Source organism: Ranitomeya variabilis, chromosome 8, assembly GCF_051348905.1.
Source record: "Ranitomeya variabilis isolate aRanVar5 chromosome 8, aRanVar5.hap1, whole genome shotgun sequence".
NCBI lineage: Eukaryota > Metazoa > Chordata > Amphibia > Anura > Dendrobatidae > Ranitomeya > Ranitomeya variabilis.
In genome coordinates this window covers 42930312-42954065 of record NC_135239.1, presented here as the reverse complement: position 1 = coordinate 42954065, position 23754 = coordinate 42930312, and the positions used below count along the sequence as shown (strand labels likewise).

Genomic DNA, 23754 nt, shown 5'->3' with positions numbered 1-23754 from the left:
ATATACATAAAAAAATAAATAAATATAAATATATATATATAAATAAATATAAATATATACAGTATATAGGCATATTTTCCTATTCCTGTGCACATCTTACAGTATCTGTTACATTGCTTAGCATCAACAGTAGTTGCAATTTGCGGTCATGTGTAATTTAATTAAATGGAAGCACATTTTAATTATGACTGAACCAGTAGCTCTAAAGCTGATTTACAGACATAATCTCTGATCCTCACTGTGATATGCTCGCTGGCTGCTGCAACATTGGCCAAATTGACTTTTGACTGTAGTGTACCCTTAAACAGGACAAATGATTTTAAGCCTAGCTGATCTATAATGACAGTATATACGAAAAGTTATAAAAAAATAATTAAGGCAGGTGCAGACGACCAAAGATTCTCTCATCCGAGAGAACCGGGTCAATGATGCAAATTACACTCTGATTAAAGTCTGATCAGAATGTGACCATAGTGTGATCCAATTCTCTTGGATTAGGAGAAGCTAGAGAAACAAATGTCTTCATCTTCTCCATTCTGTCTGTGCGTGGAAATCGGACTGCACTCAGATGTCATTCGAGTGCAGTCCAATGTTTTCCATGCACTCGTTGATTTGCATAGCCGAGTGTGATCCGAACATTGGATCAAGCTCACACATGCAGAGTCAGTCTTACGAAAAAATGGCTGTGTACAGCTCCACATAATAAAATATGATCATATGTGTGAGCCCTTACATGAAAAAAGTGATGTATTTCGTACTTAATGTGTATGTAAATGACTCCAATTGATGCAGAATTGGGGTTTAAATTTCCACTAGATGGGCATGACTGGAGCTTCTGGACCAGAAGATTACCCAAGTCATTTACGCTAGCACCATGCACCCTATAAACTTTTTTATTTATTTTTTTTATTTTTTTTACATTTTAAATAAAAAAGTAGATTTTTTCACAGTTGAAATTTTTTATAATATTCATTTTTTTTTCTAATAAAATACATCATAACCCCTTGACAGGACCTCTTTAAGGACATTTAGATAGTTGCAAGGCATTTTTAATTTTGAGATGAGTTCCAAAGTCTCTGTTGGCTGCCAAGTAATCTGTCAGAAGATAAGAGACTGAATTATAGCAGTCAGTTTGCCTCTAATTCTGTTTGCCGCTACAGGTTCCCCGGCAAGTCTCTGAGAAGTGGATCGCCTCCCACGGAGCCACGCATTATTGTTGGATCGCTCTGGATGGCTGTGAGCGATATTCCATTTCACATCATATTAGCAAAATCCTATGTTTCCCTAATATATTCAGCAATAATAGCTGCACATATTTCCCCTGAGATTGTTCTAGCAGGAAAACAAGAATATGAGAGTATGGCATTCTAATCTAAGAATATATACAGCCAATATTTACAGCATAAAATCTCCAGCACTGGACACTCGGGTCTTGCAGTGGACACTCGGTCTTGCAGTTACATTTTTAGGAAGCCCTCTGTTGGTATCATCAATTATGGTGTATCTATGAAATACCAGATAAGGAATAATACCATCAAACCCTGGGCAGATAATGGTGTCAACTGTTTGGCTGCAGTATATATTTATCGTTATGTAATAGGATTGGGTTTTTTTAATGCTTATTAGAATTATTTATGACTAGTGATGATCGAGCACTGAAATGCTCATGAGCTTGGTACTTGAATCGAGCATGTCGGATGCTCTGATGCGCGCTACTCGAGTAGTGAGCATATATTGGAAGAATATCCAAAGAGAAAAAAAGTAATGCTGGATCCGTGAGGTAAAAATATCCTTGTTTTTATTTGACAATCATTTAAAAAAATCACATCAGGGTAGTCAGTAACTGGTCGACGCGTTTTGGTCCTTTTGTTACGACTAAGGCTCGTGCCGAAACGCGTCAACCAGTTACTGACTACCCTGATGTGATTTTTTAAATGATTTTCAAATAAAAACAAGGATATTTTTACCTCCATTATTCCAAAGATTAATAAAAAAATATATTAATATACTGTATATGGATGTCAACAGTGAAACACTTACTTTTGTCCTTGGCTGTGTTTGGCATCGTGTAAAGATGAAAAATCACTTAGAGAGTCTGACTTCTGCGAAAGGCAGCTAAGGTGAGTTCGGATTCCTCTGCTCCTGCTAAGAAAAGAAAAGATTGTGTCTGTGGGAATTTTCACCCATTCATCCAGAAGGTCAAACCTTGATGCTGGAGGAGAGGCCAGGCTCATAACCTCCATTCTAGTTCATCCTAAAGGTGTTGGATGGGGTTGAGTTTGAGGCTCCGTGCCGTCGGTCAGGTTTTTCCACACCAAACCCCCCCAACTATGTCTTTACGGACCTTGTCACTGGGAAACGGTCATGGGGATCAGAGAAGGGTCTTCCCCAAACTGTTCCTACAAAGCTGGAAGCAAACAACTATCCAAAATGTCTTATATGCTGAAGTATTAGATTTCCCTTTACAGAAACATAGGGGCTTAGGTTGAACCTGTAAAACATCCCTATATCCATTCTCTACCAAACTGTACAGCTGGCCCAATGCAGTCAGACAGGTAACGTTCTCCTGGCATTTGCCAAATTCACACTTGTCCATCAGATACACAATTATGATCTGTTACTCCACAAACCATGTATCCACTACCCGGAGTCCTATGGTGGTGGAGCGCTTTACATCTCTCCATCTGACACTTGTCATTCGACTTGGTGACTTTTCTTCCCTCTGCTCCTCAGCACTTGGTGACCCCCGCTCTGTAAATTTGCAGTGTCTCCACTTCATGGCTTGGTTCCTGCTGTGGTTTCTAAACACGATCAATTCTCAATAACACCACTCACTATTGATTGCGGAATATTTAGTAGGAAAGACTTTTCATGAACTGACTGATGGACTGACGTCAGTGACATCCTATTAGTGACTAAAAGAAACAAAGGCTAGACAATGTCACCGGCTACACGTGTTACACACCGGGACACATTGGGCAGATTTACTGACTGAGCCTTTTTTATAGACAGAATAAATTAGGCCGTTTTCACAGATCATGTTTTCACAGTCAGGCTCAATCCGGCAAATTTTGAAAAAAACGGATCCATCGCAAAATGTGAAAACTGATGTGACGGATCAGTTTTTCTCCTGATACAACTAGCCGATCCGGCATTGGATCCTAAGGGTATGGTTCTGGAGAGAGAGAGAGAGACATTGATTTTCATATGCCAGAATGGAAAACACTACAAAAAGTGAATGCGTCGCCGGATTCTGTCATTTGACGGATCCGGCATCATAGGCTTCCATTCTAACAACGCCGGATTTGTCGATGTCCGTTTTTCTGCTGGACAGAAAAAACGTTCATCTGTCCATTTTGTCCGGCTGCCAGACCGACAATTTTTGCCAACAAAATGTGAGTCTATCCGGTGCTGCTAATACAAGTCTGTAAGGAAAAAAACGTATCCGGCGGCATCCGTTTTTTAAAAAATTTGCTGGATTGCGCCGGATGGCAAAAAACTGATCTGTGAAAGCAGCCTTAGAGTGATTTAAAATGCTACAAATATTTAGTCCTTGAAACACCATATTTCCTGTCACCATGGGAGGCAGAGCGGAGACTCCAGCTCACAAAGGAAGACGGGTACTTAATTGTCACTCCTATGGCTTGTCAAGATGTAATAAACTTGAAGAAAATCACTACAAGCTGGTTTGTCTTTTAACTAATTGTGTTGGAGATGTCAATCCCACACTGGGAGCCTCTCCCGCATTTGGTGGCACTGCCACCTGGTCAGACCCTTTTGAGTTCCCTGGTAAACAAAGCATGCCCATCTAAAATACTCCCCATTTACTTGATTACTCAAGCCGAGGTCCTGACCTATGTTCTTTCCATACATTTTATTTTATCAGCAAAATGCCTAATTCCACAGCATTGGCCTCTACACAAATCCCACCATTTGAAACTCAATAGGTTGATAAAGTGACCTCGATTTGTAGGATGGAGCAGTTGGCAAGCTGGCAGAACTAAACACACGATGATAAAACTTTGCAACCAATAGCCGAGAACTTACTGACTTTACGATATCCTAAATCATCCCATTTTGAGACTCTGCCTTCTTTCAAAGCTACATGGAGAAATCTGAAAGATTTAAGAAGTTATTCCATCTGAGCAAGTCATCACTGAGGGGATAGAGTTACAATGTGCGGATGGCTGGAGGTTCCACCACTGGTCCCATACAAATTCCAAGAACAGGGCCCTCATGTGCATCATTTGAATGCAGCGATGGCAGAACTTGCACAGCTTGGGACTGTCGAGGATAGGCAATTATAGCAATCAGAACCCAACACTGGGTCTCCATCAATCTGGAGAACAGAACTCAGAAGAGCTCGGATTTAATGCAGCCATGGAAGCTCATGATCATGAGGCTCCACTTAAAAGTGGCTATTCAGGGCTTTATTCTTGGGATCGTTTCGGACCCAGTGGAGGGATTCCCACAGATCATCAAGCTATCGTCTATTCTGTTGTTATGTAATTACTTGCTAAGATGGAAAGAACCCTTTTTCCCCAAATAGAATTTTTGACTGCACGTGTCCTTTTACCCTTTCTTCCTTCATTTCTGTCCTACGTTTTCTTTTTCTTTTTCCTTCACATACCTTTTTTACATTTGAATTACCCCACAGATTAGAATATAATAGTACAAATGGGTGATGTTTCTCTGATGATCGTGGTGTCAGAATGTAGTAATTGTGGTGATGTATGATTCTCTATTGTCTTACTACATTCTTTATTGCTTTATTGTTTATGATGTTTTATTCAGGTGTAATTGAGCTGTCAATTTCTCTTAATAAAAATGACATCATTGTACTCCTAACCTAATGGGATTCTTGCATTTGATTCTTGTTTCCCCCTACATAATTTCCATTATACCTGGGGTGCTGCGCTAAACCCTTGATTATGGGACTTGTGCCAGGGTGGGTGGGGGTGCAGATCTGTACTGGGTCTCATTACCTTTTGAAGTAACCGTATGCTGTCCACCTAGGCTTGTCTTTCTCTTTCTAGGCTGTTTGGTACTTACACCCTAGTTACCCTTAGTCCAATGATTGTATCATGCCATTAAAATTTGGGCACATATATGTAATCCCAAGCACCAGTTCCACGTGTGCAATATTAGACTTTGCTAAAAACAAGGTTTTGTAACATTTTTAGCATTAAGAAAATATTTTAAGGGATTGCCCCTTTAACAATATATTGGACATGCTCACGGATAATTCATGCACACAAAGGACTTCCGGTTCAGTGGTTTTCTCAGCTATCAGACATTTATCTGTCCAGTGGATAGGTGGTAAATGTTGCTTATGGCACAATACAATACTTTTTACCAAAACTAATGAAATGTGCTTAGCATTTGAACCACCTTTTCTGATAGAATACTGCTGTAAAAAACGTATGATTACACCGGTTCCAACTTTGAAGATATTAAATTCTTCATAAAAAACAACAACAACAACAACGCACAATAGGAAACCGGATGAGTGGAGGAAGAAGATTAAGAAAATATATACGGTAAGTACAAAACTATTTTACATATCTATCAGAATAACCTAATGTGTTTTGAAGAGTAACCAGCAAACTATTTTTTTATAACATATATATATATATGTATATCTTAATAGAGCACATGATAATAAGCAACTTTGTAATATAGATTTGCCCATTGAGGGAGGACATGGCAGTTGGTGCTCATAAAGTTCTAAAGAGAGCGGAGGAAGAGGAAGGAGCTAGAGGCAGACATATACTCTGCTGCAAGTTCTCCACAGCAATTTTTTATATATGCTATGCCATTGTAAGGTGCCTGAGCGAGGTAGTGTGGGCGAGCTGCTGCATCTGCACTCTCTGGCCCCCTACAGGAAAATCATGTCCAAGTCCCCTGTGTACTGCTGTTTGTGGGGTGCATGACATTTTCTTATGGCCCATAGGTCTCCATTTGCTACAGGTTTCATATTCCAAAACCTCCACAGCACACAACCCAAGGAACACTGAATACGTTAAAAGAGTCAAACTTTTACTTGCCAGTTTACAGTCATTACTATGAAGCATGTAGGATAGGGCAAAACAGATTACAGGCTTTCCACAAGCACTGGACATAACTTCAGCCTTAGTTCTCAGTATGGGTAGAGCACTCCTCTTGCTAACTCCTCTAGCACTTGGAATTCTCCTCCAACACAAGCAGTGCACTCGGGTTCCATTACCTTCTGCCTCTGAGAGTTTGAATTAATCTTTCCCAGCAGCTCCACAGGCTTAGTGTGCCAAAAGGCTTCAATGTCCATCTCGAGGTCTCCAGGTCGACAGTTGGGTTCACACAGAAGGGTTCTATAACAATTCACTGAGCAACAGGCTCATGTTGACCCTCGCAGCCTACTGCCTATGACCACTGCTATCACTTCTCCCTCCTCAATCTGGGTCACCCATTACAATTAACTCTGTCTAGGCTAAACTGCAGCCAGGGAAGGTTTTACTTTCAGATAGCATACATCACTATAACATACATTTAACCACTTGGGGTGTCAGAGAGTAGAACATCATCTCCTCTACTCCTACACCACTTTCCAAATTTTGCCAAGTCATTAATATGACCCAAACAGAAATATTGCACCTACTGAAACTCAATGTCCCATTTATGGCCTCCATAGAGCTACACACCCATCATGCACTCATACAGCCTTCACGCCACAGTATGATGCCCCCAGTGATCTGAGGATGTAGATGCAGCTGAAGTTGGGATATACCTTGGACTACCTGGGACAGCTCCCTAAATTCAGATCTGTCCCACTGGGTCCCAGACAGCTGGGAAGTTCAGACAAACACAACTTTTTGATACCCATTGCAGTTGCCACCTCTAATCTTCTACATAGCAATAAAATGAATGGAAATCTCCCAGCAGAAGCTGAACAACCCTTGTTAGGAGATGTATGAGGACTTGGCCTTGCCACAAAGCATCATTGTCATTAATAAAATAACTATTTACTGCCCCTTAGGCACTGTTTCAACATGGCTACTTCTATGTCTAAGTTCTGAATGGTTGAAAGTGCTCTATGTTGAACAATTACTGCTTTCATGAACACATTCCAAGATGACATCCAATATTCCAGTCTACAAATAATATTTCACAGATGTGTTAAAGGGGGTTCCGTAAGGAATAGGAAAGAATTAATAACTAAAGGAGATGCAATTATAAATACATGTTAATTCTGTAGTTTTGATGTATGTGCACATGGGCAGTACAAAGCTCTGCAGTTCCTTTTATGTGTAGGGTGATTTTCCGAATATACCAGTATGAAGAGGCTGCTCACACTGCTGACTTCCCTTTTTTTCTGACTCAACATTAGAGATATCAGGTTGCCTAGGTGAAAAGAGACTGCTCACACAGCTATCCACCCTCTCTTTCTCATCAAATACTGGATGTGACAACACAGCATTTCTTCTTATGCCAGACATAAAATGAGCAGGCTCAGGATTATAAAGTACTGTCTGAAGTATTGACTCTTCTTGTAGGACAAATATTTACCTCTAATATTATCTCCTACAGTTTATTTTCTGTTATCTTTGCAAAACAGTAATGCATGGCCACTGAACAATGATCTTTGCTGATATGTTGATTACATACATTGTCCATGCCAGACAGTTTGTTTGCATTCCAGAGTCAGAAAAACTATGCAAATAGATTACATAATTGAACAATGCAGGTTGGCCTCATCCACATCTCTCTCTGACCTCTGGATGCTGGTTGAAGGCCAGTTGTGAACTATATAAAGAGACTTTTTCTTCTAGTCCATGTGACTCTACAGGATATCAGCTTAGGGGATCACGACCCCAGCTGAAAGAACACAGGACTACTTCATTGACCATCACTGAAACCCCAGAAATGTCTTAAAAGAATCCAGGTTGGGACAATCAGGTCAAATGGCCACATACCTCACTGCTCTCAATTAGCTTCCTAAGCTTGTCATTACCTCCTCTCTGTGGGGGCCCACCAAAAGCGGGGAACCAGTGGTTGGGGTATTTGGCACTGGAAGCAGCTCTAATCTTTGGTATTTGACTGTTCTATATGCTATTGTGTGTTGGTGATTCAATAAATTATTGCCACACTGTTTTATCCTCACCTTGTATTGTCTGAGTAGTGTTTTGCCCACGGGGAGAGAGCGCGGGCGTTCAGTGGTTTGAGCCCTGGTACGTGCAATCTTTCTAAAGAGCTGGGCCAGTGGAAGATAGCATTCACTGACCCCCATGTCTCCACACTGGAGATACCAGGTGTGCTAATGTAAGAAGAGGCTGCTCACACTGCTGTCCACCCTGTCTAACTGATCTAAGACTGGAGATGGCAGGAGTACTAAGGTAAGAAGAAGCCACTCACATTGCTGTCTACTCTGTCTTTCAGATCCAACAGTGGAGATACAAGAGTGCTAAGAAGCTGCTGAAACAGCTATCCACTCTATCTGATCTAATACTGAAAATGCAGGATTTCTGAGGTAAGAAGAGGCTGCTTACACTGCTGATCACCTTGTTTATCTGATCTAATACTAGAGATACAAGGGTTATAGGGTAAGAAGAGGCCGCTAGCACAGCTGTCTGTCTGAACGAATACTGGAAATACCAGAGGTGCTGAAGCAAGGAGAGTCTGATTACACTGCTGTCCACATGTCTATCTGATCTATTACTGGAGATTCCTGGTGTGCTACTGTAAGAAGAGGCTGCTCACACTTCTGTCTACTCTGTCCATCTGATCCAATAGTGGAGATACAAGAGTGCTGAGGTGAGAAGAAGCTGCTCACACTTCTGTCTACTCTGTCCATTTGATCCAAAGTGGAGATACAAGAGTGCTGAGGTAAGAAGAGGCTGCTCACACTGCTCTCTACTCTGTCCATTTGATCCAAAGTGGAGATACAAGAGTGCTGAGGTGAGAAGAGGCTGCTCACACTGCTCTCTACTCTGTCCATTTGATCCAAAGTGGAGATACAAGAGTGCTGAGGTAAGAAGAGGCTGCTCACACTTCTGTCTACTCTGTCCATCTGATCCAATAGTGGAGATACAAGAGTGCTGAGGTGAGAAGAGGCTGCTCACACTTCTGTTTACTCTGTCCATCTGATCCAATAGTGGAGATACAAGAGTGCTGAGGTAAGAAGAGGCTGCTTACACTGCTCTCTACTCTGTCCATCTGATCCAATAGTGGAGATACAAGAGTGCTGAGGTGAGAAGAGGCTGCTTACACTCTGTATTTCTGAACACTGAAAGGCTGCTGTGAGCTGGAGATATCTTGACAGTGTGGGGTATAGGTTATTTCCAGGTCACAGCAGCAGAGCTTACTAATACATATGCACACCTGTCCTACTAACATTCCAGGACAAGCTTCGGTTAGATGTACAACAGTGAATATCTCCCCAGAAATAACAAGCGAGTTGCTATTTAAATGTACTTAGAAATGTATTTATAATGACTTTTGGTTGTTTTAGTTAAAGCAAAATCAGAGCTATAAAATAGTCGCTTGACAGCAAGTCAAAGACAAATTGTGCATATGTTTTTGTTATGAAACTTTTTAGAAAACTGTTGTCAAGTGACACATGTTGCCATGTAGCCTCAGCCTTACTGATTTTCTCATCAACTCAGTCAAAAAGCAATAACATTTTTATTTTTTCAATCGGTTTAGCTGGACGAGGGCTTGTTTATTGCAAGACTAGCTGTATTTTTTGTTAGCACAGCTCCGTACATTGACTTGTGGCTGTGAATGGTACTGCAGTTCTTCATACTCGGTATGGAGGTACTTGATGGCGGACATGCCGTGCATAACCAATGGCCACTAGCTCAAAGACTAACACTCGGGTGTAAATCTAAAGGATGAAATATTATAAAACACGTGCATCTGACAAAAGTAATCTATAAAAAATACACAGTGTCCCTCTAATTTTAGTTACTAAATGAATGACTAGACAAATAACTCAATTTTTGCCTACCAGTACCAAACATTTGCCCTGCAAATCACAGAATAGAAGTGGCCGGCATGTAGACAATGGGGGACCAAATAGATGACGATTCACTGGTAAAGTAGGTTAAGTCTCCAATATTGAATTGCAGGAAATATAGTAATTCTGCATCATCAGGATTTTCAATGATTCAGTGTTTTGTCTCCATAGAAGTCAAACCCCACATTCCACATCTAGAGCATTTCCAGGAAGGATCTCATTCAGTCATGATTGCGATGGTAAAACGGGAAATGCATTCTTTACTGGAGGGACAATATATACAATTAAGTACTTGAAGAAGGTAGGAGTAATGGCAGGAGATTATCTTAGTCTCCAATTAAAATAGAAAAAAGTGTAGGTCGATAAATAAAACTCATTTGGAGATGCATCAATAATATTTTCCCCAAGGGCAACAGAACAGGTAATAAAGGAAGGCTCGACATGTTTTATTAATGTGTTTCGCCTAGACAAGTCACAAGGCCAAAAATGGAGTTGCAAAACTGTGCCAATTTGCCGTAAAACTGCAGGGGATTTGGCATTCACAACCTAACATTCATTCACAATCTGATGTTATTCTTAAAGGGTTATTAAAAAAAATCAAGTTATCCCCTATCCAATAGGGAATGGGATCCATCCACTAATAACCCCCAATGATTGGGTATTTGGCAGCTGGAGATTGGAGCTCTGCAGCTCCTTCCTGAATGGAGTGCTCATGCTTGGTCTCCTCTCCTGGGACGGCTGGAAATAGCCAAGCGCTATATTCTTCAGTCCTGCTAACAATTAACAGAATTAATGGATAGGTTATGCACCTCCACTCCATTCAGGAAGGGCAGCATAGACCCATTCTCAGGTTTCCAAAGCCCAAATCTCAGAATCGCTGGGGGTCCCAGTGACCAGCAGGTTATTCTTTATATATTGGATAGGGATCAACTTGATTGTTGGGGGAATAATCCTGTAAGAAATGGAAGATATTACAGCTTTAATGGGAGCTACTTCAAACTAGGCCATAGTGCGTGCCGGCCTCACATAAGTACTATTTAAGGCCGGCATGCACTATGGCCTAGTTTGAAGTAGCTCCCATTAAAGCTGTACTATCTTCCATTTCTTGTTGTCTTTTGAGCATTTTTTCAACTAAGCTTATACATACTGGTAATTTTTTTATTGATACAATTGTCATTCATTCAACAGTACTCCTGGCAAAGCCTGAAATTACCGCAATTGCCCAGATCGACCCTTAAAATGCATAGGTAAAACCCTTAGAAAATGATAAAGGGATCGACGAGTGTCATGTAGAAAACTGCTCCTACTACCTGAGAGTATAATATAGTTCCGGGCAGTGATGACCCATAGAAGAGCCGGTATTGGAACGGTCTACCAGAAGACACCTGTGCATGCTTCCATAAGAGTAGGAGAACGTGAAAAAGACGGGACTTCTTCTACATGGAAGACCTGGGATCTATTTTCAAAGAGTTTCCCCCTCTTGTAGACCTGCCACATCCACTTATTACTCGGAGCAGGGGAACGATATGGCTGTATCTTCCATTGCCGACTATGGCAGATCGAGAGTGAGAGAAGGACCGGTGGCAATCGGCTGAACGCTGGACCTGCAGCATTTTGAAAAGCGAATACCTTCATGACATTATTTCCTTTTCAAACAGTAAATTTTTTGTTTTTGAGAACAGTAAATAACACATATGAGAGCCATCAGACAATGTTAATTACATACCAGGGGTTGGACAAAATAATGGAAACACCTAACGTTTTGGCATCATAATCTTCGAACATGTTATATACATGCAAACCATGACATATGGTAATGTTTTGTAGTTGATTATTTGTGTTATGTGATATGTGTATGTAAATTAACTAAACCTGATACCAATGGCAGACCTCTCGGATTTTCAAAGAGGCCAAATTGTTGGTGCTCGTATGGCAGGCGCTAGTGTAACAGAAAGTGCCCGAATGCTTGGCGTGTCAAGAGGTATTGTCTCCAAAGTAATGACTGTGTTTGAAAGAGAAGGAAAAACGTCCGCAGCAAAGCACAGGTCCGGCCGAAAGTCAAAGTGGACAGAGAGAGACTGTCGGACTCTAAAGGGAATTGTGAGAGAGAATCGCAAGACCACGGCTCCGAAAATCACTGCTGAGCTCAATGAACACCTACAGAACCCAGTTTCCACGAAAACTGTTTGTCGGGAGCTGCACAAATCTGGATTCCACGGAGGAGCTGCAATTAGAAGACCGCTGCTCTCAATGACAAATGTTTCCAAGCGTTTAGAGTGGTGTAGAAACCTCTAGAATTGGTCCCTCGAGCAGTGGAAACATGTGATATTCTCAGACGAATCATCATTTACCCTATTTTCGACCTCCGGCCAAGTGTACGTTTGGAGACAGCCGAAAGAAGCATTCCATCCAGACTGACTTCTCCCAACCGTAAAACATGTTGGAGGTTCTGTGATGATCTGGGGTGCTATTTCGTGGAGATCTGCCGGGCCAATTATATCCCTTCATGGAAGAATTAACAGCCGAGATTATTTAGGCATTTTGGGCGACCAAGTGCATCCAATGGTTCAAGCACTGTTCCTGGAGGGGAACACCATCTTTCAGGATGATGATGCACCAATTCATACACCTAGAATCGTTAAAGCGTGGCACGAGGAACATTCTAAAGAAGTGAAGCATCTCATCTGGCCCCCACAATCCCCAGACCTCAACATTATTGAGCATTTATGGTCGATTTTAGAGATTCAAGTTAGACGTCGATTTCCGCCGCCATCGTCGCTCAAAAAACTGGAGGGTGTTTTAACTGCAGAGTGGGCTAAAATTCCTTTGGAAACAATTCACACCTTGTATGAATCCATTCCTCATAAAAAGTGTGCTAACATGTAGTCCATGATCCTGTAGTAGAGGCCTTTTTAATATTAGACTAGGATCACATGACTGTATTATTCTCATCCGGGAAAATCACACCCTGATGCACTCCAATCAGAGACTAATTGTAGTGTGATCCAAATTTTTCAGACGAGAAGATGGAAAAAAAAATGTCTCCATGTTCTCCATTGTGTCAGTCCATGAAAATCGGACTGCACTCAGATGTCATCCAAGTGCAGTCCGATGTTTTCCATGGACTGTCTGACTTGCATGGCCGGGTGCCATCCGAATATCTGATGCAAATCATGCAGGGTGAGATTTTGTTCCTGGAACTAGCTCAGTCCGAGGAAAAAAATCAAACGTGCACAGCCCCCTAGACTAACATTGGTCCGAGTGTGATCCAATGTTTTGTCAGATCACACTTGGACCGAAAATGCGGTTGTCTGCATGAGCCCTTAATCGTCAGGTACTATAACCAGTCTGATTGCCGGTATGTGGAGTCGGAAATTAATTTTTCCTCTAATATGGAGAAATTAGTATCTGCCTCATGCAAGCTTTTTGCCTCCCTCTGGATCATTATGTCAGGATATAGGTAAAACTTAATGGACTTATGTCTATTTTCAAACTTAAAGCCATAAAACGATATTTTTAGAACCTTATGGATCATTCAATATCATTCAACATCTTGACCTACATTCATTCTCTGAATCCCTCCTCCCTCTCACAGACATAAGTTCCTTACACAATGCGGATGACGTTGCCGCTCTATATAACACCACAATAGCTGTAGCTTTGGAATCTGCTGCCCCACTTACACATACCCAAGCTCGCAAAATCAACAGACAGCCCTGGCACACCAGCCTGACCAAAGAACTGAGGCGAGCTTCCAGGGCTGCTGAGCGCAGATGGAAAAGATCCCACTCCAACGAGCACTTCATCGCATTCAAACAGTCCCTCACTACTTTCAAGACCACACTCACCACAGCTAAACAGACCTACTTCTCATCTCTCATATCCTCCCTGTCTCACAACCCTAAACAGCTATTCAACACCTTCAACTCTCTCCTCCGTCCCCCACCACCTCCTCCCTCCCCACTCATCTCAGCTGAAGACTTTGCCTTATTTTTCAAGCAGAAGATTGATAACACCAGAGACAGTTTTGGTCAACAACCCCCAGAGCCCTTCCTCCCGACTTCCCAGCCCTCCACCTCCAAAACCAACTTCTCCACCATTACAGAAGATCAACTCTCCACTTTACTCTCAAGATCACATCTCACCACCTGTGCACTTGACCCGCTCCCATCCCACCTCATCCCAAACCTCACCACAGTCTTCATCCAAGCCCTAACCCATCTCTTCAACCTATCACTAACAACTGGTGTTTTCCCCTCAAGCTTTAAACATGCCTCCATCACACCTATCCTCAAAAAGCCCTCTCTTGACCCATCCTCTGTATCTAGCTATCGCCCTATATCACTTCTCCCCTATGCCTCCAAACTACTGGAACAACACGTCTACCTTGAACTGTCCTCCCATCTATCTTCTTGCTCCCTCTTTGACCGCTTACAATCTGACTTCCGGTCACACCATTCCACTGAAACTGCCCTAACTAAGGTCACCAATGACCTCTTAACCGCCAAGAGCAAGCAACACTACTCTGTCCTCCTCCTCCTCGACCTGTCGGCTGCCTTTGACACAGTGGATCATTCCCTATTATTACAGACCCTCTCATCCCTTGGCATCACAGACTTGGCCCTATCCTGGATCTCATCATACCCAACAGACCGGACATTCAGCGTCTCCCACCCACACACCACCTCCTCACCTCGCCCCCTATCTGTCGGAGTCCCACAAGGTTCAGTTCTAGGGCCCCTGCTCTTCTCCATTTACACCTTTGGCCTGGGACAGCTCATAGAATCTCATGGCTTTCAGTATCACCTCTATGCTGATGACACACAGATCTACATCTCTGGACCAGATATCACGTCCCTACTAACCAGAATCCCTCAATGTCTGTCCACTATTTCATCCTTCTTCTCCGCTAGATTTCTGAAACTTAACATGGACAAAACATAATTCATCATCTTTCCCCCTTCTCACGCGACCCCCCCAATGAACCTATCCATTACAGTAAATGGCTGCCCACTCTCCCCAGTCCCACAAGCTCTCTGCCCCCGGGTAATCCTTGACGCTGATCTCTCCTTCAAACCACATATCCAAGCCCTTTCCACTTCCTGCCGACTTCAACTCAAAAATATTTCATGAATCCGTACATTCCTCAACCAAGAATCTGCAAAAACCCTAGTCCATGCCCTCATCATCTCTCGCCTTGACTACTGCAACCTCCTGCTCTGTGGCCTCCCCTCTAACACTCTCGCACCCCTCCAATCTATTCTAAACTCAGCTGTCCGACTAATCCACCTGTCCTCCCGCTATTCCCCAGCCTCTCCCCTCTGTCAATCCCTTCACTGGCTCCCCATTGCCCAGAGACTCCAGTACAAAACCCTAACCATGACGTACAAAGCCATCCACAGCCTGTCTCCTCCATACATCTGTGACCTCGTCTCCCGGTACTTTCCTACATGCAACCTCCGATCCTCACAAGATCACCTTCTCTACTCCCCTCTTATCTCCTCTTCCCACAATCATATACAAGATTTCTCTCGCGTATCACCCCTACTCTGGAACCCTCTACCACAACACATCAGACTCTCGCCTACCATCGAAACCTTCAAAAAGAGCCTGAAGACCCACCTCTTCCGACAAGCCAACAACCTGCAGTAACCACCGATCAACCAAATTGCTGCATGACCAGCTCTATCCTCACCTACTGTATTCTCAACCATCCCTTGTAGATTGTGAGCCCTCGTGGGCAGGGTCCTCTCTCCTCCTGTACCAGTTATGACTTGTATTGTTTAAGATTATTGTACTTGTTTTTATTATGTATACCCCTCCTCACATGTAAAGCGCCATGGAATAAATGGCGCTATAACAATAAATAATAATAATATAATACACAGGAAAAGGTATACTTGCAGGTAAATCTGCAGATACACGATATGTACATCCTGGATCATTAAGGATATGCGTTTTTGCTGTGTTTTTCCCGCGTTTTTTCTGCACGATTTTGCCGCTAAAAAACTAAGCGTTTCACTGTTCGAGCAAAGTGAAGGAGATTCCCGGAAGACTCATGCATACAATTTTTAACCCTTTTTATTTTTTCCTTGCAAATTTGAAGCAGTTTCAATTCTGCGGAATGTCAATCCTTTTGCAGCGTTTTTCATCCATCCAAATGAAAAAATAGATTTTTTTTAATCCATTTTTTCCGATTCATTTAAATGGATTTTACATGTCATTTTACAGCCAACAGTCCAGTATTGAGCACACTGAGCTTGTACACAAACCTTATCCCCTTCATGACCGGAGCTTTGTTCGTTTTTTCGTTTTCGTTTTTCGCTCCCCTCCTTCCCAGAGCCATAACTTTTCTATTTTTTCATCAATACGGCCATTTGAGGGCTTATTTTTTGAGGGACAAGTTGTACTGTTGAACGACACCATTGGTTTTACCATGGCTTTAACTCAAAAACAGGAAAAACATTCCAAGAGCAGTGAAATTGCAAAAAAAGTGCAATCCCACACTTGTTTTTTGTTTGTTTTTTTGCTAGGTTCACTAAATTCTAAAACTGACCTGCCACTGTGATTCTCCAGGTCATTACGAGTTCATAGAAACCAAACATGTCTAGGTTCTTTTTTATCTAAGTGGTGAAAAAAAATTCCAAAAATTTGCTTAAAAAAAAAAAATGCGCCATTTTCCAAGACCCGTAGCGTCTCCATTTTTCGCGATCTCGGGTTGGGTGAGGGCTTATATTTTGTGTGCCGAGCTGACGTTTTTAATGATACCATTCGATTCCATGGGAGGCTAGAAACCGGGAGACCTCTGGTTGTCATGCCGATGCACCGCTGACCCCCAATCATGTGATGGGGGTCAGCGGTGCGCGTATTTCCAGCCCGACGGCCGGAAGCGTGATTTAAATGCCGCTGTCAGAGTTTGGCAGCGGCATTTAACTAGCTAAATTGAAAACAGCTGACATGTCGCGGCTTTGAGGTGGGCTCACCGCCGGAGCCCACCTCAAAGCAGGGCTTCTGACGTCCGACGTCAGAAAGGGGTTAAAGTTTCACATATGGCTTGTACATATCTGTGGATTTCTCTAAGGTTATGTTCACATGCATTTTTTAGCAGCTTTTGTTTCTCCAGAAATCTCATACACACGCTTATTCTTTTACCTCTCTGAATTTGAGAACTGCAGCGTTTTTTTAAAATCTGCAGCATGTCAATTCTTTCAGCGCCTTTCGACCTATACAAAGCAATAAGAAAGTGAAAAAAAATGCTGCAAAAATAACTTTTTTTTGCAGCGTTTGCCCAAGTGAGCAGATTTTGTCTGCAGGAAAAACCACAGAGTTGCTTTACAGAACGTGTACATTACATTCTGAACTCGCGTGTTATTATTATCACATCTGAATGTGTCGTCAATATGGACTAATAAGCTATTTACGAGTTAAACCAAAAAAAAGCGATTGCTTAAGAAATTAATCTGCTCCAATATGAGCTACGCGTGGGATTACCAGACGTGATGGGTTGGTTCCAATGTTATCTCAGGACATGGGGCAATGATGACCTATTTCCACTGATAGATATGTTGCTACTAATGTTCTAGTTACATCTAGCAATTATTTATGTTTTAAATAAAAAAGGTCAAAAATACAAAAATATTAAACAATGAGTGTCTATACAATATGCCACTGTTTCTCTTTGAAAATAACTTTTTTTTCCTACGAAAAGTGTGAATTTATGCATAAATGGAGGTAAAACATTACAGGGATTAGATGTATAACAGAACCAATTTGTGAGGATTATTCAAGCGTTACTTTATTAAATGAGTTTTCTACTTGAAGAAAAAGTCCCCAAACGCTTTTATACTTGTAAAATAATAAACATTATAATTACTCAGTTGGCACAAGCTGCTGAGGTCAGTGATTGTCTGCAGCGGTGATGTGCACTGTCAACACTGCAGGCAAAACACAGAGATCAGATCCGGCGCTAGATCCGAAGAAGGTGAGTACCTGCTTTTTTGCCGTTTGACTAATATAAAAGAGTTTGGGGTCCACTTTTCTTTTTTCAAGTGAAATAATTTTTTTTTCTTCTTTGCATAATGAAAAAAAATCCAGAATTATCTATTAAGCTATGTTCCCAGGAGGCGTTTTTGGAGAGTTTTTGACGGTGTTTATTTAAAAAAAAAAAAAAATTAATAAAATGCAAGTAGCCTATCTTAATGGATGCAGAAATTCTGCGACCTCAAAGGTTCATCAAAAAGCTCATGGTGGGAAGTCAGCCTTTTAGTTTTATAAATAATAACTAAATAATGACTTGGTGCACTAGATCTCTGCTTGCTGATATTCAAACGAAACCTTCAATTATAAAACCCATTGGATATAAATGTGAAAATCGGGACATAACATGGAAAAACCAGAGCGCAGGTCGTTAAACAACACAACTCTGATAACGGTCCAAGCGGAGACTCGGTGTAATCATCTTATGACCAGGACGGATTTTTATCCTCTAGAAAATTATTACTATATCTATTGAATGACAGCAAGCAGAGATTTTACAAACCATAAAACATTGATACAGAAAGTAGAATGGAAAATAGAACGCCTTTTCATTATACAAAGAATAATATATCTTTTGTGAAAACAGAAAATTCTTTAAAGGGATTGTCCTCTATTGTTATTATATGAATTGTGTTGGGGACATGATTTTGTGGCCCTTATATACAAGTATTACAGGGTCTCCTCCTTCCTCACATTCTGCACATCTCTCCTGTTCTCACAATGGCCGCTGATGGAGGAGCATGTGACCAGACCGGCCCAACCAATTGAAAAGCAGTGTGCATGGCAAAGCTGTTATTCAATTGGAGGAGGCTGATCACATGATGGTCACATGCTCCTCCATTAGCAGCCATTGTAAGATCAGGAGAGCTGTGCAGAATGTGAGGAAGGCTGTACTAAAAAATTGCAGGAGGAGAACCTGTAATACTTATATATTAGTAAATTAAACAAAATTATATCCCCGACACTTTTTTTTAAATAATAAAATTCTGAACCCCTTTAAGTAGTTAAGAAGAGCTTTTCCTCTTTAAAAAAAAATGAGTGGCTTCAATGTGAGTAACTAGAACTGAGTGCCACCACCCTGTACCTGCAGCCACATTACATGTACAGCAAAGTGCTGGGTCGGACCTGAGTGTGCACTTCACTATGTGCGCAGCGTATTTATGGCACCTGAGGGAGGCAGCCCCATGGCGAAACCTGAAGCCTTCATGGAACACAAAGGTGAAAGGGTGAAGCTAGTAAATGAAATATCTAGGTAATGAAGAGCGGAATCCTTCATTACTGGAATGCTGCATAGGGCCACTGCAGTAATATGCACCTAAAGAGGCGCACACCGCTCAATGGATTAGGCACATCTTACAACTGACAAACACTTCCGCCAGGCAGGACTGGAGTATATTTCTGGAGTAATTTATACCACTTTAGTAGAGAACGTTTTGATAAATTTGTCAGACAGGCTTTGCCGTAGCTGGTTGGGACTGGTGTAGAAATGTTAAAAGTCGCACCATTTTGCAAAATTTCAGGGTGTTTTGTGCTACACGAAGGTGAAGCATGAATGCGGATTCTTGTCAACGCATTTCAAGGTTTCCAAACCTCTTCATCAGGACCAAACCACAATCATCATTGCAGTTTGGTGTGGATGAAGAGGTTTGGAAACCTTGAAACGCATTGACAATGAACTGCATTCATACTTCACCTTCGTATGTAAACGTATCTTTGAACCTTGGGCAGTGCGGACTCTGAACCACCATATTCCTCATTTATTCATCTCCTTGGTGGTCCTGCTGCAGCCTTTCTATGCTTCTATTGGAGTTGTGACTGTGACAACTCTGTCAGGTGAGTGTCACTGCCATGCGCCCTCACATGCCGAGACCAGCTGGTGGAATATTCACTGCTCCCCACACCCGGGACAATGGGTGCGGGGAGCAAGAAGTATTCATTCTGTTTAATAGCGGGCACATGTGATCGCCCAGCCGCTGCAGGAAGCCGGCGGCTGTGGCTAACAGGGTGCCTGCTATTAAACAGAATGACTATTCACTGCTCCCCACGCCCATAGTCCCTCTCACCTCTCGGCGCTGTCTTCAGTCCATAGAGGTGTCAGGAACTGTGTATGGGCATGGGGAGCAATAAATATTCATTTTCTTTAGCAGTGGGCAGAGTATTAGCTGCAGCCGCCGGCTCCGGCTTCCTGTGACTGGCTTCTCTGTCAATGACGCCGCCCGCCATCTAAAGCCAGACTATAATATAATGTACATCTGGACTATAAGATGCACCCCACTTTCCTTTAAAATTTTGGAGGGAAAAAGTGTGTCTTACAGTCTGAAAAATATGGTATATATTACTCACTTACATAGCGCCACTAATTTTCACAGTGTTTTACAGACAATCTAATCACAATCTAAATTGGTGGGGGGAAGGAAAGCGGTGCAAATATAGGAAGAACATACAAAATTCTTGCAGATGTTGTCCTTGGTGTAATGCATGTTTCTACAACCTAAACCTACAATTTCAGCTATTTTTTACCTAAATCATGATGATTGATGCATGAGATGGCAGGCTGGATTTACATGTGGCCACCTCTGCGCCATCATTTCCATACGCCATTTAAATAATACACCTTGCGTAAACTGATGGAGGAACTGATCCCATTGTTTGCAGTGGGATCATTCTCCCCTGTCCAGTGCAGGCGATGTCCTGGTAGCTGGTCACAATGTGTCATGTAACATTAAGGTCCGGCTGTTGACCGGCGCCTAAGAGTAAATGGTAAAAACGACTAATGGCAGATGAAGCATTTTTATACAGTATGTGTTTTGCCATCAGTTCTGCACTGCTGAAATGCATTAGGGTAGAAACTGAACCTGATACAAGGGTGATATACATAAAGCCAACCCAGCCTAATGCCTACCATGACGTAAAATGAATTCAGTATTGCAAAAACGACAAAGAAAGTAAAGGCCGGTGTGGGAGAACAGCTTCCATATGTCATAACATTAGGGCAGATAATAAAGACCATTATATCCTAGACGTAAACGATAATGCAGAAACGTGACAATGAAGCAAGGAGAATAATACCGGCTGCAAATCCAGGTTCCCTTTAGGCTAAACATCCCGACTAACGTTTGCATCTCCCCCTCTATCCTCTCCTGCTCTCGTCCCAGATGGCCATAGATAAGGGTCTCGGTGGCAGAAGGAGGCTTTGGGATTTCACAGCTTGTGCCCTCAAATCTAATAATCTCTTTCGATTAACCCTTTCAATTATTAGAATTTTATTAAACCTAAGTTGAGTGATGGTCATCCATAAGTCACTGTATAAATCCATTTTCGCCCCTTGAGTTCGGAGAAGAAGTAGTCAAATATTTCAAAATAAACCCTTCACCTCAATTAAATTCCATAATTTCTTGCTTTACATAGTGAATTAAATAACCTATAGGTTATTCATTTCTAGAAAGTAAAAATAATATTTTGGGGGGTTTGTTCACCATGAAATGTTACCGAGTGATATAACCAGGTCATTAACATAAATACAAAGCGTAGGGCCAAAAAGAAGACCGGACCCTCCGTCCCGTGAGTATTCTCCACTTCATCATCTGATTGCCACTTTATTGTAGCATGTCCCCCGAGTCGGCATTTAACAATTAAGATAGAATACATTGATTTGCTAACATGCTTTGTACATAATCCTGTGCATGTATTTCTAGGCACCAATCGATCCCGTCGGCTTTGCAGATTTTGCAGTAACTACACACATGAGACTGCGATTTCCTACTTTGCATCATCAACATCCTCACAATTTCAATGTCAGATCGCGTTGATGACTTTGTAATTGAGTCCCGTTCTCCGGTGACAGCCCGTCATCCTCCTCGCTCTCACAAATGGCTGTTTTCCCTCCCAGTTTACTTTTTTTTTTCCGTTCCCCTGCAGTATATGATAATGTCATGGAGTGAATACCGCAGAGCGTCCTTTGATGTAACCATTGTTGGAGATAGAACAGGCTCTTGTCAGCCGTGTTTCTCATTTCCCTGCCTGCTGCTATCCCCGAAGAACATCTCTTATGGATTGTAAAGTCGACCCAGAATATTTATGGTCGTGTCTTCCAAAGGCAACGCATGCAATGAGCATGATCACATGTATGGATGGTGCGCGATGGATATTAACGAGCACGGTGGGAGATCAAAAAATGCAAAAAAAAAAATGACAAAACATTGGAGGATGTTAAGCTGAGTCCCTTTGTACGATAAATACCCCCTCTCCCCGCATGACATTAACCAGCACTGATGTATCATCACTTCTCGCTTCCTTTGTAGCATACACCATCATTTACATTGATTGCAGATCCTTTTATTCATTTCACGCAGACTGCTGGGTATAGGGAGTTTATGGAGGAGGTGACGGGGGAGATGTATTGTAACGTCAACGACATCAACAATGCGAGGGTTGGCACAAAACAGGACGGGAAAAGTGAGTGGGGGTGAGGGGGGGTCTCTTGTAAAAGGATGAGAATTCTTACCCCAGATTAGACCCACATGGCCGTGGCAGTTTTTCTGTTCCTTGACCCCCCAACGAAGAATCCATATCATCGGTTGAACGTTCCGGACAGCTCAAGCTGAGAGACCGAAGCTTGGTGCTTTGATGCATTATCCAGAGAGTGTAGACCCCCACCTGATAAATAATCCCCCCCTACACCAAGCCTCCTGCCCTCGTTTGTGTGACGGCTCAATCCCAGCCCTGGTAATCCACCCAAGGCGTCTGTTCAAGCAATGCAACACATGGTTTGATAGCTGCTCGGATGCTTTAGCATAGCCCTCGCCATCCCTGACTGATGCTGAGCACTATTCTGCCTGCATGGGTACCAAAACACCGATAGTCACATGATGTCTGTTCTAAGCGTAACCTCTCCGCCTCCCATACCCCTATTAACCATGCTCCAACAGTCCCAACCTCTGCAGTGAATGATGGAGCTCAGGAAGAGATCTAAGGATTATTAACCATCTCAGGAGAGTGCTCAAGGAGACGGCGGCCGAGCTGCAGAAGCATGACTTCAGATAATCATCGCAGACATATATAGAAAAAGTACGAGGGGACGGATTAAAAGCGGGAAAAACAGCTCCCATCCTGGGGATTAAATAGAAAACGTCACAGGCACAATAAATGCAGTTTACACCTCTGTTGTGTGATTCTGCGGCATTTTGTAAAAGTCCCAGACATATTGCGTCCTCTGCTGCTAATCCTAATAAATTTACATATATTTGTCATCTTAAAACATGGAAGAATTGTCATGTAGGGAAATATGGAAAAGCAAAGAAAGCTAAAAGAAAGTAAGAAGGGTAAAATAAGTGAACAAATTGGCAGAAAACGGTAGAAAATAACAAATTCCCCACCCATCCACGATCAATGGTTCGATGGTCCCCACCATTTACTTTGCCTGATAAATACAATCTATGGCATTAGAAGTCGCTCGCGGTACTTGCAAACATTGCCAATAATTTGCTGCAGTGACCACGTATATGTACACCCAGGGGCGGACATACTATTGGTGCAACCTGTGCAGCCGCACGGAGGTCAAAATGCAAGGGGCCTCAACTCGGTGGCATATTCCGAGTCACGTTGGATGTAGCTTATTTTCCTGATTGCCAGATTTCTCCTATGAGGGTATGTTTCCACGTTCAGGAATCGCTGCTTGTTTGACGCTGCGCAGCGCTGCATAGTCAAACAAGCAGCTTCCAGATGTT

The 23754-nt window shown here is 42.2% G+C and overlaps 1 protein-coding gene across 6 annotated transcripts in view; it reads right to left on the bottom strand.

Moving 5' to 3' along the window:
- Positions 1 to 22972, bottom strand: part of RGS8 (regulator of G protein signaling 8) — a 34185-nt gene extending 11213 nt beyond the window's left edge. For 3 of the 6 annotated variants that reach the window (XM_077277862.1, XM_077277864.1, XM_077277866.1), the window contains exons 1-2: positions 22533 to 22972; positions 2041 to 2145 (exon numbers count right to left, since the gene is read on the bottom strand). In XM_077277862.1, the coding sequence (XP_077133977.1) occupies positions 2041 to 2145; positions 22533 to 22660 (233 nt within the window). In that variant the 5' untranslated portion in view covers positions 22661 to 22972. The remainder of the gene's footprint in view (positions 1 to 2040; positions 2146 to 22532) is intronic. The other 3 variants (XM_077277863.1, XM_077277865.1, XM_077277867.1) reach the window with 1 other exon arrangement.
- Positions 22973 to 23754: the final 782 nt, after the last annotated feature.